We start from the raw sequence: 19,643 nt of genomic DNA, 5'->3' as shown, positions 1-19,643 counted from the left end.
ACGGCCAGAACATATGTACATGGTTAGCCGGCCCTCCGGCTCATCGAGCACACTGGTCCTCCAGCCCGAAGAATCTGCTCATCCGGGCCACCGTCATGTGGGCCCGGTGCACAACCTTAAACTGGATCAGGCTGAGACTGGTGCATGTTGCGGTCGTGTTTACTCTGCTCAGGGCTTCTGCCCAAATACCGTCCTCCAGCTCTCTCCCCCCCTCTCCCCCCCGGAGCTCCTCCTCCCACTTAACCTTCAGGTCATCGGTCTGCGAATTCTCAGCTCTCATTAGCTCCTTGTAGACGTCTGAAACTCTACCCTCTCCCACTTCTCCCCTAGAAACTACCATGTCCTGCCTGCCCTTCGGCGGGAGACGTGGGAAGGACGGCACCAGTCTGCGTACAAAATCCCTCATCTGCAAGTATCTAAAGTCGTTCCCTCTCGCCAGCCCAAACTTCTCCTCCAGCGCCCTCATGCTCGGAAAGCTCCCTTCCAGGAACAGATTCCCCATCCTCACAATCCCCGTCCTCCTTCACAGTCAATATCCCCCGTCCATGTTCCCTGGGGCAAATCGGTGATTGCCGCAGATTGGGATCCACACCGATGCTCCTTCCTCCCCGACATGTCTCCTCCACTGGCCCCAGATCCGAAGAGCCGCCACCACTATCGGGCTGGTGGAGTACCGTGCCGGCGGAAGCGGCAGAGGCACCGTGACCAGGGCTGCTAAGCTAGTGCCCCTGCACGAAGCAGCCTCCATCTGCTCCCAAACCAACCCCACACCCACCATCCATTTCCTTATCATCGCTATGTTGGCCGCCCAGTAAGAGTTGCTGAAGTTCGGCAACGCCACCCCCCCTTCTCTGCTCCTTTCAAGCATCACCCTCTTCACCTGCGGGGACTTCCCGGCCCATACAAATCCCAGAATAATTTTATTCAGCCTCTTAAAGAAGGACCGCGGGATAAAGATGGGGAGACACTGAAAAACAAACAAGAACCGCGGGAGAATCGTCATCTTAACAATCTGCACCCTCCCCGCCAATGACAGCGGGAGCGCATCCCACCTCCGGACCTGCTCCCTCATTCGTTCCACCAGTCAGGACAGGTTGAGCTTATGCAACCTGCCCCAGTCCCGTGCCACCTGAATCCCCAAATATCGGAAACTCCCCCCCCACTAGCCTGAACAACAGCCAGGGGCTGTTTAGCACAGGGCTAAATCGCTGGCTTTGAAAGCAAACCAAGGCAGGCCAGCAGCACGGTTCAATTCCCGTAACAGCCTCCCCGAACAGGCGCCGGAATGTGGCGACTCGGGGCTTTTCACAGTAACTTCATTTGAAGCCTACTTGTGACAATAAGCGATTTTCAATTTTCAATCAGAACAGCAACCCCTTCAGCCTACTCTCCTGCCCCCTCGCCTGAATTACAAACAACTCGCTCTTAGCCATGTTCAGTTTGTGTCCGGAGCAAGTCTTGCATTCTGTCCACAATCTGTTCCTTTGTTACTTTACATTTGCATCCATTCTTTTTCTCACAACTCTCCTGTAAATCTGGAAGGGACCTCTTTCCTTTTTGCTCTTCTTTCAGATTACTTGTACATGTCATTTAAAATTAGCCTATCCCATTGCATGAAGTCACTTCCCGACCTTGTTGGATCATTTCACTGATGGGCATCTGTTGTCAAGAGATCTTAAAAAGGGAAAATAACATTTTTAAAAAATCATTAATTATTCATTTCTGCATTCCCCCCAGCAACCAACCTTCCTTTCGCGTAACCCCTGGCAACCCTCGCCAGCACACTCAGTCACAGTGGCAATAGGAAGTTCTGTCATTGTATGAAAGTTGCTTCGTAAAGCGTGCGACACTGTGGAGTTGTGGGTAGCAGTGCTGCCTCACGGCGCTCAGGACCCTGGTTCGATCCCGGTCCCGGGTCATTGCCCTTGTGGAGTTCACACATTCTCTCCGATCTGCGTGGGTCTCACCCCACAACCCAAAGATGTGCAGGGTACGTGGATTGGCCACGCCAAATTGCCCTTTAATTGGAAAAATTTTTACATTTATAAGAAGAAAAGTTGCTTAGTGCTGGTGTTGAATAGTTATATTGTCATAATATTTATTTCACTGTCCGTGTGTGAATTAAAAATAAAACTGTTGAGCAGAACGGCTTGGACATTTCTTGCTTGTAATTGTACTTGAAGTTACTTGTAGTGGACCAGAATGAAGTCAATATGAATCTCATACAGCAATTTCCAGAAGTGAATGGAAATTAACTGAAGTGCTGCACCAGTGGTATGTTTGTTCAATAACGCAGCTCTAAAAATTTGAATCTTATTTTGAGTTTGCTCTCGTGGTTATAACGTTTAAGCATTCATCAGATGTGATATACATGCTCTTTGAGGGTGTGGTTCAACCCTGTAATATATTATCAGCTAATGCCAGCACTGCAAAATATTTGACAGTTTTTGAGAGCTTTCACAAAGAGTCATCCAGACTAGAAACGTTCGCTCCCTTTTCTCTCCACAGATACTGTCAGACCTGCTGAGATTGTCCAGTATTTTTTATTTTTGCTGCAAAATTTGATATTTAAAGGTTAATTAAGTCTCTGGTTTTCTCCCCGTTAAAATTAATAAAACAAAATCAGACATTTTGGTTCTTTCAAGGAAGCTGCTGAACCTGTTGGAACTAGAATGAAATATGAAAAAACATACTTGGATAGTTAAAACACCGAGCTGAACCGGCATCTCCTCATTGACCATTATTGAAAGAGGCTCCGAGGTGCTGTTCACAGTTATTTTTAATCTTATCTTGAGTCAAATCCTAATTTCACAGCCAGAGTTTCAATAAACTGTATTTTATTGAAAAGTATTATCATTGAAAAGCTCAGGCTGCTAAGTGTTGAAATAATGTTGTGCATGCTGGGAATATGAGAGAAGTTATTCTTTAGCTTTCTTTGTAGTCTGAAGATGATGGTTTGGAGAGGGACCAAGAGATAGAAATTATGATGAAGAGGAGCGCTGAGTGGATTTCTGACTGGTCAAGTAGACCTGAGAACGTCCCCCCGAAGTGAGTACTGGTTTATCATTGTCAAATAAGTCTATTGTGTGGCATGTTGTGCCTCACTGTTACCCTGTTGCCAGGGCTGCACCTGCTGAATTGATACTGAGATATTTAAACTCATAAAACACAGGAGAAAGTCATTTTGCCTGTCATGCTTGTGTCGGCTCTTTGCACGAACAACACTGCCAGTCTTACTCCCTTCCCTTTCCTGTAGCACTGCAGCGTTTTCTACTCAGATAATTGTCCAATTCTCTTTTTTTTTAAATGTTTTTTTTGAGTTTTCATATTTATATCCAACAAATTACAAATTATTAGAAAAAAAAACACGCAAAAATTAACATGTATATTTACCGGTAAGCATCTTCGTAATAACAACTGTGGCCGCCCCCTTTAACCGGCATACATATTTTACATTCCCCAATATGGCCGAGGCACATGTTTATAGGCATTTATTTACAATTTGGTTTTGGGCCTTAGCTTGCCATCAGACCACCATAACGAACCCGTAGGGCCGGCACCCCCCCCCCCCCCCCCCGGGCTACCTTCCCCCGATTCCCGACCATTTTCCCCTGATTCTTGGCCACCTGGCTATTCTTCCTCTTGTTCGTTGGCCACAAACAGGTCCCGGAACAATTGCATGAATGGCTCCCACGTTCTGTGGAAGCCGTCGTCTGACCCTCGGATGGCGAATTTGATTTTCTCCATTTGGAGAGATTCCGAGAGGTCGGACAGCCAGTCTGCAGCTCTGGGCAGTGCTGCTGACCGCCAGCCAAACAGGATTCTACGGCGGGCGATCAGGGAGGCAAAGGCAAGGGCGTCCGCCCTCCTCCCCAGGAATAGATCTGGCTGGTCTGAAACCCTGAAGACCGCCACTATCGGGCATGGCTCCACCCTCACCCCCACCACTTTGGACATAGCCTCGAAGAAGGCTGTCCAGTACTCCAGAAGTCTGGGGCAAGACCAGAACATGTGGGCGTGGTTGGCCGGGCCTCTTTGCACCGTTCACATCTGTCCTCCACCTCCGGGAAGAACCTACTCATACGGTTTCTTGTTAAGTGGGCTCTATGTACCACTTTTAGTTGCGTCAGGCTGAGCCTTGCGCACGTGGAGGTGGAGTTGACCCTATGCAGTGCTTCGCTCCAGAGTCCCCACCCTATCTCAATCCCCAGGTCATCCTCCCATTTCTTTCTTGTTGCGTCCAGTACGGTGTGGGCCCTTTCTACCAGTCGGTCCTACATGTCGCTACAGTTCCCTTTCTCTAGGATACTTGCGTCCAGTAGGTCTTCCAGTAGTGTCTGTCGTGGCGGTTGTGGGTACGTCCTTGTCTCCTTTTGTAAGAAGTTTTTGAGCTGCAGGTACCGTAGCTAGCCGAAATTTCTCTGTCAGTTTGTCCAGTGTTGCGATCCTGTCGTCCGTGAATAGGTCCCTGACTGTCAGTGTCCCCCGTCCTGCCTCCACCTTTTGAAGGTGGCGTCAGTCAGTGCTGGTGTGAACCTATGGTTGTTGCAGATGGGAGCCTTGTCCGACATTTTGGTCAGGCCAAATTGCTGTCGCAGTTGGTTCCAGGATTAGAGGGTGGCTGTCACCACTGGGCTGCTGGAGTGTTTTTTGGGTGGGGATGGGAGTGCTGCCGTGGCGAGGGCCAGGAGGGATGACCCATGCAGGAGGCCTCCTCCGCACGCACTCACTCGGCTTCTGGATCCATCCCCTTACTCGCTCGGCTGTTGCCGCCCAGTGGTAGAATTGTTGGGGTTCGGGAGGGCTAGCGCCCCCCCCCCCCCCCTCCCGGATTTTGATTTTGTTTTTTGTAGGACCTTCTTTGGGATCCTAGCATTTATACCCCCCCCCCCATACGAACGCCATGATAAGTTTGTCCAGCGCTTTGAAAAAGGCCTTGGGGATGTAGATCGGAATGGATCTAAACAGGAAGAGGAACCTGGGCAGTACGTTCATTTTGATCGTCTGGACTCTACCCGCGAGGGAGAGTGGGAGTGTGTTCCATCTTTGCAGGTCCTTTTTTACTTCCTCCGTCAGGCTGGTGAGGTTCCATTTGTGGATCCCTTTCCAGTCATGGGCTATTTGGATCCCCAGGTAGCGGAATTTGTGTCGGGCTTGTTTGAACGGCAGCCCCTTTAGTGCTCCCCCCCCCCCCCCCCCCCCCCCCCCCGCCCCTTGCGGGTGTACTGGGAAGATCTCGCTTTTGCTCATGTTGAGTTTGTAGCCCGAGAAGGCTCCAAACTCTTTCAGGAGCGCGATAATTCCGTCCATGCTGCTTTGTGGGTCCGAGATGTAGAGGAGCAGATCATCTGCATAGAGTGAGACTCTCTGCTCTCTGCCTCCCCTTCGGATCCCCCTCCAATTTTTTGCTGCCCTGAGCGCGATTGCTAGCGGTTCGATTGCTAGTGCGAACAGCAGCGGGGACAGTGGGCATCCTTGTCTGGTGCCCCTGTGCAGCTGGAAGTATTGGGAGTTGGTATTATTGGTCCGTACGCTCGCCATGGGAGCGTTGTATAGGAGCTTTACCCAAGCGGTGAACCCTGTTCCATGCCCGAACCGCTCCAGTACCTCTATGAGGTATTTCCATTCGACTCTGTCGAAGGCCTTTTCTGCGCCCAGGAAGACGATCACCTCTTGTGTTCTCTCCCCGGAGGGGGTCATTATCATGTTCAGCAGGCGCCTGATGTTCGAGGTAAGCTGTCTACCTTTGACAAAGCCCGTCTGGTCCTCTGTGACCACCTCAGGTACACAGTCTTCTAGCTTTTTGGCTAGGACTTTGGCCAGTATTTTGGCGTCCGCGTTCAGCAAAGATATGGGTCTGTATGACCCACATTCCGTTGGGTCTTTGTCTTTCTTAGGTATCAGCGAGATTGAGGCCTGTGCTAACGTGGGTGGCAGTGTGCCCCTAGCTAGCGAGTCTGTGAACATCTCCCGCAGGTGCGGGGCCAGCGCTGTCGCGAATTTTTTGTAGAAGTCCGCCGGGAATCCGTCCGGTCCCGGCGCCTTCCCCGTCTGCATGGAGCTAATGCTGTCCATGATCTCTCCCAGTGCTAGTGGTGCTTCCAGGTCCCATTTCCTGCCCTCTCCCACGACTGGTATGTCCAGTCCATCAAGGAACCGGTTCCTTCCCCGTTGGGGGCTCTGAGGTGTACAGCTCTTGGTAGAAGGCCTTGAAGGTTTTGTTAATCCTCTCTGGTTCTGTTTCCAATGTGCCTCCAATGCGCAATTTCTCTGGTGGCTGCCTGCTTTCTCAGCTGGTGTGCCAACAGGCGGCTGGCTTTGTCTCCATCCAATTCTCTTTTAAAAGTCAAGATTGAACCTCCTCCACTTGAAAGAAATGTATTCCAGATTCTAACAACACCACTATGTTGAAAATAAAGTTTTCCTGTATGCCACCTTTTGTTCTCTTGCCATATACCTTAAGTTGGTATCCTCCGGTTCTCAACCCTTCCACTCTTGGAAACTCATGGACGGAGTTTCTCTCTGGCTGCTCTGCCTAGACCTCATGATTATGAACACCTCGATCAGATTTGATAGATATATTGCTGGAGCAGATAGAGTGATGACTGTGATGTTCTCAGTTGCTGAATCTTTTTATTGCCAGAATACTCCTCTCTTTTTCTTTCGAAGCCATTCGCACTAATTTGAAGGAAATTGACATTTTTAGGGCATCATAGTTGACTTTGATAATCTGTTTGCCAAAATTGTGGACACTGGTTGATGATTTTTCTTCATCTCCACGCTCGATCGAGGGTACTGAAACCAATTGTTTCACCTCCAGCTAGGGCAAGCAAATTCTGTAGAGATTAGGGATCAAACCTGTTCTGTGGTTCGAATTTGCTCTGTCAACTGTGCCTCCTTACTCTGCTATGTTATGATCCCAGCTGGAAAAGACAGATCCCAGGGTGGAACCTGGCCTAATAGATACTAACTTTTATTTTTGTTTCGATCTGTGGAAGACGGCTACTGCAGAGTGTCATAGGAGTCAGCTGGTGAACTTGTTTTTAAAAAAATAATAAAATATGTATTAAAGAAGAAAAGATGAGTTATAATACACCACGGCTTCACCCCAACTCTACCTTAACAGATTTATACAGATTTGTACGGGCAGCACTTGTTACTAAACCTATTTAATGTTTTCAGTAAGTACACGGAACTGGATTCTTCACCCCGTCGTCGAACGCGATTTTGGCGTTGGGGTGCAGAGAATCCAGCCCCTGGAATCTTTAAAAAAGAATCTTGCAAATGTATTGATTTCTCTTTGGAGGCTGAGTTGTGCAATGCCCTAATTCGGTTGGGGAAATGCCTTTTCTGATTGTTGAGATTTTGCTCCTACATCAAATTTCAAAGAGGAAACATTTGAACTGGTTTGAGCAATTTGCTCCTCTTTCTGGAAGTAAAACAAATGCAGGAAATTTTTCGATGGTGGAGGCAGGCAAACATCAGAGAAAAAACACATGGGGCTGGATTGTCTGCAGCCCCGCGCTGAAATCGTGTTTGTCTTGGGGGCGGAGAATCGACTTTTACGCTCGAATCGGGCCCTGCACTGTCCCGGTCCCCGGAGAATCGCCTGCCCGTGAATTTCGCCACGTGACTGGGGGGCCATTGTCAGAGGCCTTCCCAGCGGTACTCTGATACCCAGCGCTCGTGCGGCCGCTGGAGGCTGCCACCGTGTGCATGCACGGAATGGGAAGTGCGGGGGCCCGTATCCGCAGCCAAAGCTGCGTGAGGCACTCCGGGTCCCTGCTAGCACCCTGCAGGTAAGTGAATTGCTCTTTAATTTTTGCAGGAAACTGGGGAGTGAACCGTCAGCGTTTCTACGCCAGCATGGGGACATAGCCCCATTTTCGGAGAATTCAGCTCATGGGTTCTATTCCGTAGCTTCCATCAATGGCACCATGTGGAATTCAATATGTGGCAACACATGGGATTGGGTACCTGGCCTCTGCTGCATGGATTGATGTGTTGGATCCCTCAAAGGCTCCATTGGTCGTATCTGAAGAGAGTCAATTCAGGCTTTGGTTACATACCCAAAACTCACTAGATATTGCCGTGACAAGCAAACACATGTACACTACTCAGCAGTCCTGTTTCCAGAATTATTCTCAACCTAAATCACTCAACAAAAGCTCACTCATTGTCACAATTGGCACATTATGAGTGGCAATTAGTTGTAAAAAAACAGAAAAGCAGTATTGCAAGCTGAGGCAGCTCGAGTAATACTTGCATCACTTTTTCAGTTACTTAGTTTCAAAACTTCATTCACAACCAAACAACCACCTTTTTCCTTCAGTTGTTTCCAGCATTGCAGCCTTTTTTTCTGGCATGATTCCTGGAGACTGTTTCAGTTGATCTTTTGAAGTATGATTATTATTGCTACTTACTTAAAAAAAATAATCAATAACCAATAAGTATAAGTGTTTGAATCAACTGTTTCTAGATTTTGTGAAATGCAAGTAAATGTATTACTGGAGAATTCTGTGCTCATGTGTAATATAAACATTATGACACGAGGATGATTTTCAGTTCCTTTTCCTTTCTTTTAATTCTTCCCTCAGGGAATTTCATTTCAAACATCCGAAGCATTCAGTCACTCTCAGTATGAGAAAGACTGGAGCCATGAAGAAAGGTGGCGTATTTTCTGCAGACTTTCTGAAGATCATCTTTCCCTCTCTATTTCTATCTCACATTTTGGCCCTTGGCCTGGGGTAAGTGTTTAATGTATTCGGAAGTTTTTTTTTCCATGTCGACCCCATGATATTTCAGGATCATACGATATTGCATGTTCAGTAATGCCTTGTGTCTTGCTCCAATATGCCTTCTGTTTCTACAACTCTAAACCAAACCAGTGAGATTTCAACATATATTGATGTAGAACTTTCATTGATGTGTAGTTAAATAAATGTTTTTAATTAAAATATTTAATTAAATATTTAATATTTAATTAAATAAATATTTTTTGGTGAACTGTGCCTCTGAACACTTCTGCGTCTACAGTGAAGCCTCCTCAACTGATAAACAACCCAATAAAATGAAAGAATATAAATGCAGAAGATTCTGTCCCAAATCTATCTTTGATTTCAAGATTTTTTAAACGTGTGTAAACCCGAGAGCATCCCAGACTTCTTGACTCTGTAACTGTTTTAAACCCACAAGTTGCCATTTGGGTTGACTCTGATATTTACTGATTCTTCCACTGTTGCTGTGGTCTCCCACTTTAATGTGCTATTACCAGTTGCACCTCACTCTGCCATTATTTTGCACCTTATTCTCCTGGCACTGCTGTTGCTTCCTCTAAATTGCACTCTTTCAACCAGATTTTTTTCAATTGGAGGGGCATTTTCCCTCATCAGCGATCTTCAGCTGATATATTTTTTAAAAATTTAGAGTACCCAATTCATTTTTTCCAATTAAGGGGCAATTTAGCATAGCCAATCCACCTTTGGTTGTGGGGGCGAAACCCACGCAAACACGGGGAGAATGTGCCAACGCCACACGGACAGTGACCCAGAGTTGGGATCGAACCTGGGACCCCGGCGCCGTGAGTCAGCAGGGCTAACGCACTGGGCCACCGTGCTGCCCTGATCTTCAGCTGATACGGGACTCACTCACTTCATGTAATTCTTCTGTTAATTCATATTTCAATTTTGTTCGCAAGTTCTGTACAATACTAGTTTCCTGTTTTCCCCGTGGAAAGAAAATCCATTGAATCCTAACAATGCAGAAGGAGGTCATTCAGCCCATCCAGTTTGCGCAACCCTGAAATAGCACTCTGTCTAGGCCCACTACCCTGCTCTATCCCCGTAGCCCACCTAACCTTTGGACACAGGATCAGTTTAGCATGGCCTATCCGCCGAACCTGCATATCTTTGGATTGTGGGAGGAAACCGGAGCACCTGGAGGAAACCCACGCAGATCCGGGGAAAATGTACAAACTCCACATCAACAGTCACCCAAAGCCGGAATCGAACCTATGTCCCTGGCACTGTGTGGAAGCAGTGCTGACCAGTGTGCCACCCTGTGTTGAGAGTGGTTTTTCAAGTCACTTGCTCTGGAGGCCAAATCACTGAGTGTCGTTAAGACAGAAATAGATAGGTTCTTGATTAATAAGGGGATCAGGGGCTATGGGGAGAAGGCAAGAGAATGGGGATGAGAAAAATATCAGCCATGATTGAATGGCGGAGCAGATTCGATGGGCCGAGTGACCTACTTCTTCTCCTTTGTCTTATGGGCTCATGGAATGTTTTTGAATGAATTATTTGCAATTTTAAAAAGGGGTAAAAATGGCTCAACTCCTTATCAGATATCCACATCATCAAATACATGTATTTCTTCTTTACTTGCATTATACTTTAAAGATGCAGAATTATTTTTTTCATCTGAGACATGCGTGTCGTTAACTCAGAAAAAGAAAATGCTCAATTAAATTTGTGTGGCACTTCTGAAGTGACTTCGGGGGGCATCCTGTGGTGTTGTTTTTGGGAGTGATTGATAATTTTGTGCCATGTCAGGGTCACTTTTGTATTGCACAGTTCATGTGCATTTGCTGGATCAAAACTTCACATTAATGTTGTGAAACAAGTTTAACAAGAAACATGAATGAGTATAATTCATGCATCCAGAGCTGATGGTGTTTTTGCACAAACTTGATTTTGCTGAGGAGCTTTGTGATAAATTTTAAATTGCGGATCTTTTATCTCGACCGTGAAAATTTCAGTTTCAGTCAAATAAATCAAAGATTAATAAATAAAATCAAATAAATAAAGTACAAATCAGTAACTAGCATCTATGTAAAACCCATTGAAGCAATATTTTATGTTGTATTTAATCATAGTGTGGGAGGGAGAAATGCAAGAGTTTTAAAGCAATGAGGCTCAATGCAATCCTGGATGACCCAAAGAATGCTGTTTAAAGCTGAGTGAAGCAAGAGGGAAAACTCACTTCAAAATTCTTGGATCGTTTTATGAGCAACCATAGTTTTAGCTTGAAAATTGAAGAAGGAACAGACAAATAGTACTTGCAGCAACCCAGCTGTGTTCCAAGCACTCCACAGGCAATAAATTACTTTTGAAATGTGAGAATTGTTGGATTTTAGGCAAGCATTGCAGCTGATATGGGCACAGCACCAAGAGAAATGAATACGAAACTTGTTCTGTTGGTTGAGGGGATGAACAACTCTCCATGTTTTTTCAGAAAGATACCATGTAATTTTTTTCATGAGCTTTCAGATGAGATTTCTGTTTGTAATATCTGATCAAATGGTATTCCCTTCGGTTCTAGTGGAGGATGAGATTTTACAGGAAAAGGCTGCTCTTGGTAAAAGTACCAAGTGAAACCTAACTAAAGAGTGATTGAGCAGCACAGAAAAATTGCGACAACGAGGAGCATGTTTACAAAACTTGGTCGTCTACACATGGTGTTAAGCGGCCACCTTTTAATTACAGTGGGGAATTCTGATTGAAATATGGGCTCTATTATTTTGAGGTCCTGACTGCCATTGACATTCAGGCCACAATTATGATGTTGGGAAAGAAAGATTGGCTATAGATGTACCACCAATCTAAGAGGAGCTGTGATGATATTGAGCTTTATAAGTGCAGAGCATTCTGTACAAAGTGTATTTGCCATTATTCAGTGGCAAATCTGAACATAGGACAAAGTCGTATAACACCAGGTTAAAGTCCAACAGGTTTGTTTTGAATCAGTAGCTTTCGGAGCACAGCTCCTTCCTCAGGTTCTGTGCCATGTCAGGGTCACATTTGTATTGCACAGTTCACCTGAGGAAGGAGCTGTGCTCCAAAAGCTAGTGATTCGAAACAAACCTGTTGGACTTTAACCTGGTGTTGTAAGACTTCTTATTGCACTCACCCTAGTCCAGCGCCGGCATCTCCACATCAAAACTGAACCTGATATCCCCTTCCATTTGGAAATAGCCCCATTTTTGAGTGCTTCTTGTTTCATGAGGACTTGCAGTTGGTGCCGCTGCTTCATTTTGTTCAGCTGTTTGCCTGCTGTCTGTTTTATAGAAATATCCTTATATGTTGGATTGTGGAAATGTTGCAGGTGCAGAAGAGTTTTATTATGAACTCAGAACTGAAGTATATTGTATGTGCTTAGGAGCAAGAAGTTATGTTACACCCGACCTGAGAGTACCGAATGCTAACATTGGACAAACTGCAATTATAGAGACATGTTCAAGTTCCAAGCAGCAAAGCAAGCAAAATAAAAGAAGACTCAAGTTTTAGGTTGAGTCTACCTTTTGTTCTCTTTTAATGTTTTGCTCCCTCTTCCCCTGGCATGTTTCATGCCTCCTGCAACTTTCTGATTAAGACAGCAGGTCTTGAACTGTCTTGCTCTGGAGTAGGCGTTGAATGTGTTAAAAAGTGTCTGCAAGAATCTAAAATAATCTAAGTAATCTAATGCCCTCTTGAATGCCTTGATTGAACCTGCCTCCACCACACTTTCAGGCAGTGCATTCCAGACGCGAACCACTTGTGTTAAAAAGTTTTTTCTCGCATCACATTTGCTTCTTTTGGAAATCACTAAACCTGTGCCCTATTGTTCTTGGTCCCCTTATGAGCAAGAGCAGTTTCCCAGCCCTGGAAACATTCTTAACTGCATCACCACACACTTCTCCGTGTTGAACTTAATCTGCCACCTATCTACCCACGCCACTAAATTGTCAATGTCCTATGTTCGAAGCATACTCTAATCTCTTTGGACATCAACACTTAAAAGTTTCACCTCCTTTCAAAAAATATTCTACTTTTCTATTCATCCGACCATAATGAATAACTTTACAATTCTCTGCATTATGCTCCACCTGCTATCTTGTTGCCTGCTTACTTCACCTGTCTCAATGTCTTCAAAGCATCACTATGTCCTCCCCACCGCTTACGTTTCCACCTGGAATGGTATCATCAGAAATGTTCAATACATTATCTCCTGTCTCTTCATCTATGTCATTTAACATAGATTGTAAATAGCTGAAACCACAGCGCTCATCCTTGCGGCATTTCACTATTCACTGCCCATGCTCTGCTTTCTATCCATTCACCAATCCAACACCCAAGGTAAAATATTACCCCCAGCTTCTTGAGCTTTTTGTGTGGCATCTTATTAAATGTCTTTTGGAAATCGAAGTATACAACATCTACTTATTTCCCTTTTGAACCCATACAATCCCTACAGTGCAGAAGGACATCGTTCGGCCCATGAAGTCTGCACTGACCCTCTGAAAGAGCACTTTACCATTGCCCAGTCCCTGCCCAATCCCAGTAACCCCACCTAACCTACACATGATTGGACACGAAGGGTAATTTAGCATGGCCAATCAACCTAACCTTTAACTACCCTGTGGGTTACAGCCTCAAAAATCTTGAGTAAATTTGTTGAACAGGCTTTCGACTCAGTAAAACCATCTTTACTTGTTGTAATATGACTGTGCTTTTCTACATGCATTGTTAAGACTTCCTTAATAGTAGATTCCAACTAGCAGGGTGGAATCTTGAACCCGCTTTCGCCGCCCACTGGATCGGCAGCAAGAATGGAAAATCTCGTAAGAATCAGGAAACTTGATTCTCGCCAGAGAGATCGTGTTTCCCGAATTTCCACGCCCCTCACTGGTGACATCACGAGATTGTGAAAATAGCAAGCTTTAGGGCATGAGGACTGAGGGTATGACTTAGATTGGATTCTGAATAGGTAATGAAATGCATGCAGATAGTTCTAGCCTATTTCGGCACATTTATTATATCTCTCTGGGGTTGCTTCTTGGGTCGAACAAACCAAGCCAACAAGTGTTTCAAGCAGGCTTTCTTCACACACATGGTTTGCTGGAAGTTCAAACGGCTGCTGTTGACTCAAAACAGCTGCCCTAATAAACGACAGTAACCAGCTTTGTAACTTTAAAACAGAAGTCATAGAACATAGAACAGTACAGCACAGAACAGGCCCTTCGGCCCTCGATGTTGTGCCGAGCCATGATCACCCTACTCAAACCCACGTATCCACCCTATATTTATGCTAACCACCATGCTACCATGCTGCCCCATCTTTTATTATGTGCAGTACTATAACTAAACGGTCAGAAAATGTAACTGACTGTCTACTATCCTTTTCCCAACACCTCCCTTCCTAACTCGCCCCACTCTCTCTCTCAAATATATATATACATATTTATATACACTCACGCACACAGACAAACAACACCGGGGAAAGGATGGTGGAAAGGGATATAAAATATTAATAAAAATAAAAGGATAAGGTCCTTGATGCACTCTAATCAATGCATTTCTGAAGTTTAGACATTCATTTTGGTACTTCTTCCTTCTAGGTATCCGATCATTTTCTCTGGCAAGGTTGTCCACTTTCTCTGCAGACTGAACATCATTTTAGGTTCACAGCAAAGAATGTGTCAGGCATTCATTGCTTTCAGAACAATAGAGCAGTTCTTTCACTTCAGCAAGCAGGATAAAGAGAGAGAGAGCATCCCTTTCACTTCCAAGGTCTAAACACTTCTGCTAAGTTCTCTCAGAAAGCATCAGGAACCAATTACTGACCATTGTCAGGCAGAGAACTGGCCTGGCCAACCCACCAGTTGCCAGTTAACCAGTCGAACCGACTCCCTCCAAAGCTGGTTCCTAAGAACCACTTGGTCTGAAGAGTCTGGCTTCTCTTGTACAATATACAATACTTGGGAATGCAGTGTCCTGGCAAGCAGGCTATTTCAACTTTGAGTCTTCTGCTTAAAGGCACATCCTGATGCTGGGTCCATGAACCAAAATAAAAGAAATGGGAACAAAGGAAATAAACAGTTAGGGCTCTTACATTTCTCCATTGCTACCAGCTTACCTTAGGGAAACATTTGTTTGCAGAGTTGCTAGCCTCATGAACATATCAAAAGTACTAAAATAAAAGCAAAATACTACAGATGCTGGAAATCTGAAATTAAAACAAAATGCTGGATGAACTCTGCAGGTCTGGCAGCATCGATGGAGAGAGAAACAGTGTTAACGTTTCGAGTCCGTATTACTCTTCCACATTTGAAACATTTACTGTTTCACTTTCCACAGATTCTGCCAGACCTGTAGAGTTTATCCAGCATTTTCTGCATTTACATCAAAAGCACTTGTTCCATTAACCCAACCAACTATCCTGGCCCTTTATAAACAGTTTCCATTTTCCAATAATGTTTTAAAATATATAACCAGCAGAACACATTCCAATTCATAGGATTTCCCTGATATTTTCATGTCATCACTATTTTTCCTGACACTAGATTTGGATGATTTTAGCTTTTTTGGAGTTCATACTAACAGCTCATGGATGAAAATTCCATAGTGTACTGGAAGCAAAATTTTCTTTGCAGTTACGTGGTTATGTCAGTTTTTAAAAAAATGCACTTGGCGTGCAAATGATTTGCCGACTTACAATTTACTTACAATCAAACTCCTTTGTGCCTTTGAAGTGACAGCATTCTATGACTGCTTATTTTAAATTGAAGATGCATTCACTGTTTGGTTTGAGATTGCACTGGTGTAAATCTCAGCTGTAAATTGGGTTGAAGTTTGGAGAAGTCGCCATGCTTTTATTTATATAATTTGGATAATGTTAATTTCAACCAACTAAATTTAAACAAGATGTCATTTTCATTGTGCAAACTTGAATTTGGGAAGGCAAAACTTACTTTCCTAATGTGACCCCTTTTGTTTTAGGATCTACATTGGAAAAAGACTGACAACCTCATCATCCAGCACCTTCTGAGAGCCAGACTCAGATTTAAACATGACCAGTGAAATTGTGTTGCTGTTCCATCAGTACTTTTGAATTGGAGGAAGAAAAAAACCCACGACAAGCACAAGACATCCCATTTCATTGCATTTTTCTCTTGGAAGAAACTGCTTGGCCACCTGAGCACTAAGTGGGCTGATCACTGTTGTCCTTAACTTTGACTTGTTAAGCAGGATGCACGTGACAGCAGCCTGCTCTGCTTTAATTAATAGTTTGCTTTGGTCGAAAATAGATTCCCCAGCATACACTCTTAGTCAAGGAGTATTTACACTCCATTTAGATTAGATTATTAAATTACAAAATCTATGCAGTTAACAGAAGGTACCAGTGAGGATGGAAGAGGAAGGGATCAGTGCACAGCAGCACTGAACCAGCTGTAGCAGGCAATACAATCTCATGTTTTGAGATCTACATTTCTTTCTGTATAAGAGAGATACACGAGTTAGCATCAACAAAGCTAACATGAGCCTCTGTTTGGAGCTGTTTCAGGTGGATTTGCTTTTTGATCATAGACATTTGCATTACATTTTTCTTCTTGTTAAATTCTATACTTTCCTCCACCCCCAACCAGAAACTCCAATCCCCTGAGGGACAGACATGCAGCTTGACCCTGACAATGCTTTGGAGGAGCAAAGTTATTTGTCTTCGATTTCTAATTCTTCCACAGTTCTGAAGTTAGTTGTGATTGTTTTTATGTACTAATTTTTACATTGGAAACCTTATTGCAGTTCTCCAGCTTCTGAAGTGAGAACAAAACCTTGGCAGCAAACGTTTTGACGTTTGCAGAATCACTGGTGAAATTTGAATTCAATAAAAGAAACTGGAAATAAATGTCTAATGAAGACCATAAAACCATTGTTGATTGTCGGAACCACCAATCTGGTTCACAAATGTCCTTTTGGGAAGGAAATCTGTCGTCCTTCCCTGGTCTGGCCTACATGTGACTCCAGATCCACAACAATGTGGTTGACTCTCAAATGCCCTCTGAAATGGGGGGCAGTTAGGGATGGGCAATAATTGTTGGCACAGTCAACGACACCAACATCCCGTAAATTAATTTTAAGAAACTAAATTAAAATATATTCTCACTTGGCATTTTCAGTCGGGGAAATCTGCAGCTGATTTCTCCACCCCTGGGTTCTGTTGCTCATAGTAGTGCTGTTGCATTCCAACAAAGAGTTGCTAATTCAGCCCCAGACTAGTCATTGTAACTAAAAATTAAAGATCTGAATTCTGAACTATCAGAAAGAAAGTTTGCAGAATAACCTGGAAGAACGTAGCATTCTCTCTGGGTCCATGAACTCCCATCATCTTAACTGTCTTGGCCTAAGAATAATAATTTTCACATTGTTGTGCAGCATCTTGTGAAACTAACCTGCTGTGGCATTGACCGTTTAGCCTTTGGTCTCCTCCTTTTAATCGGAAGGAGAATGGTACAAGTGAAATATCAACCTTCTGTAACTTTTCCAGGCTTCTTTCAGTTGTTTGCTTTTAGCTAAATGCACTTCAGTTTTGAACTTCTGTTTAGGCAAACAATATTTGAGGACTGAGTGAAGTTTATTACATTTGGGCTTTTCATGATGGGATGAGCACAGTAAGAAGTCTTAAAACACCAGGTTAAAGTCCAACAGGTTTGTTTCAAATCACTAGCTTTCGGAACACTGCTCCTTCCTCAGGTGACTGATCCACATCATGATGGGATGAGCAGCTCTCTTTTCTGGTGGGAAGGATCCCAGACAAAATGAGTTTGATATCTCGCTTCCAAAGTATAACACAAAGCTGGTAGTACAAGATTGCCCTTAATTCATCACTAAGTTCACAGTCATGCTCAGACCAGCCCAGCCAAACTGGGTTGTGTGAGAAATAGAAAAATGTCAGTGTAGCAGATAAGGCACTTGAAGACTGAAGCAATGCAAAGGAAGCTTCACTCTGCATGTCACCTGTGCTACTGTTGTCTTTGGAGTGCCTCGATGCTCACATGGGGAAATGAAGAATGCTCCATTCCCCAGCATGAAGACCTTGAAGAACACATTTGTGAAAAATTTAAGACGTTTAACTAAGACATCTCATAAAGAAAAAACAACAGAGCACATTGACCTGAAGGAAAGGTAATTAATTATGCCGTCTTTTAAGGAAGACGACAGAAGTACAATTTCAACTTCAGCGGAACTGTTCAACATGCTCTTACGATTGTGGAGCTCCTGATACAATCAAGTTTAATTCTGATAAATTAGATATATTAACAAAAGATTATTGTTTAAGAATGTATTGGTTTGAGATGAATGTGACAATGTTGCAGGGAAAAATATCCTCGCCAGATTTGCTAGTTGGCAGCAAAGAGAAGCTTGGTGCAGTTTGAAAATATTTTCTGTTCTTCCATTCTAACCTCTTTCTTCATTTCGGTGGAGGTGAGGGCAAATTATCAGAAAATAATTATTTTATTGTGTGCCAATATTGCATATGTTAAATTCTTCAGAAAGATGTTTATTTTCTGTGTTTAAGAAATTGAAGCAAGAGATTGGGAGGTTTTTGCACACTTGTATAATTTCAGGGAACGAAAGAAAATCATCAAAGTTGGAATTCTGAGATCAGTCCAGACCTGACGGAAAAAGATACAGTCAAGTTATGGATCGGACCCTCTACAGCACTGAGGAAGGGTTCCATCTGCAACTTCCCTCATTCCTCTTGGGTGTTGCACCATACATTTTGAGAATTTAAATGATTTTCTGCCATCACTGATGTGTTGCATTAAAGCAGAAATTGATGAAGGACATTTGACTGTTTTCAGACAATGAGAATAATGGTTTCATTTTGGAGAGGTGGGGGTGGGAGCAGAAACAATTGTCTTAAATTGCAGACACTTGATTTAATGTGAGGAATTATAGACTGAATTAATATTAATGCCTCCCAATCAACAAAAAAAGCAGTAGAAAGTATCACTTGAATACAACAAACATAAACCTGATGAGAACAGGTACATGTACATAAATGAAAATTAACATGCGTACTTGCACATTTCTGTATGTTGTGCATGCAGCAGTGAAAAAAAATTAAGCTGCAGCACAAACTTTTATGAAAAAGATTGATTTAAAAAATGAAGTCTTTTTGATTTTTTTTTGATTGGGGCAAGTTTTGCAAAAAAAGAAACTATTGAATTCAACTGAGCCGAAGTGATTATCGACAAATCTGCCAGGTAGCACTTTGTATATTGTACCCAAGTTAATGTGCAGTTAGCACCATAACAATTTTTGTGTCATTAAACGCATGAATGCAAGCTTGTATTTCTTCTTTCTAAATCTTCATTAAAAGCCAAAATTGTTGCATACTTCCAGCAGCCTACTCTTTAATGTAGTTTACAGAGGGTACTATTAGAAGCTGTAAAGGGAGGCTCACTGAAGCACTGAGCAGGAATTTGGATTGGGGTTATGGAAACTAACTAAAGGGAGAAAATATCTCAGGCTGTTTGAAGTTGTGAAAAAGTGTAGCAAGGTGGGAGGTGTTTTTCTCATGGTGCTCTGGTTGTACGGTACCAAGAAATCTGAGAGTTATGGGAAAGCCTGATACCTGTTTCTGTATGAAGAGATTTTAGTGCAAATCTGTGACAACTGGTCATTGTGCAACTGTGAACCTGGGTATTACGGGTTGGCATATTGTATTAGAAAAGACTGATTATTCTCTCACCTAACATCTACTCGTGCACATTTCAACCAGGATTACTGGATGGTGATCAAGTATGGATACGCTGGCTGATTTCTCCTTGTGAGGTCATTTGCATTGCTTCAACTGCTACCTAGCTGAGATTAGCTGACTTC

General features: G+C 43.7%; 1 protein-coding gene across 1 annotated transcript in view; it reads left to right on the top strand.

Annotated features, from left to right (window-relative positions):
• LOC119957438 (BCL2/adenovirus E1B 19 kDa protein-interacting protein 3-like) overlaps positions 1-19,156 on the top strand; it is a 49,048-nt gene extending 29,892 nt beyond the window's left edge. Inside the window, exons 4-6 of the mRNA XM_038785510.1 lie at positions 2,942-3,048; positions 8,598-8,747; positions 15,756-19,156. Of these exons, the coding sequence (XP_038641438.1) occupies positions 2,942-3,048; positions 8,598-8,747; positions 15,756-15,804 (306 nt within the window). The 3' untranslated portion in view covers positions 15,805-19,156. The remainder of the gene's footprint in view (positions 1-2,941; positions 3,049-8,597; positions 8,748-15,755) is intronic.
• The last annotated feature ends 487 nt before the right edge of the window (positions 19,157-19,643 follow it).

The sequence above is a fragment of the Scyliorhinus canicula genome, chromosome 26 (genome assembly GCF_902713615.1).
Source record: "Scyliorhinus canicula chromosome 26, sScyCan1.1, whole genome shotgun sequence".
NCBI classification, from domain to species: domain Eukaryota; kingdom Metazoa; phylum Chordata; class Chondrichthyes; order Carcharhiniformes; family Scyliorhinidae; genus Scyliorhinus; species Scyliorhinus canicula.
Note: the sequence above shows the minus strand (reverse complement) of the source record. Positions and strands in the feature narration are given on the sequence as shown.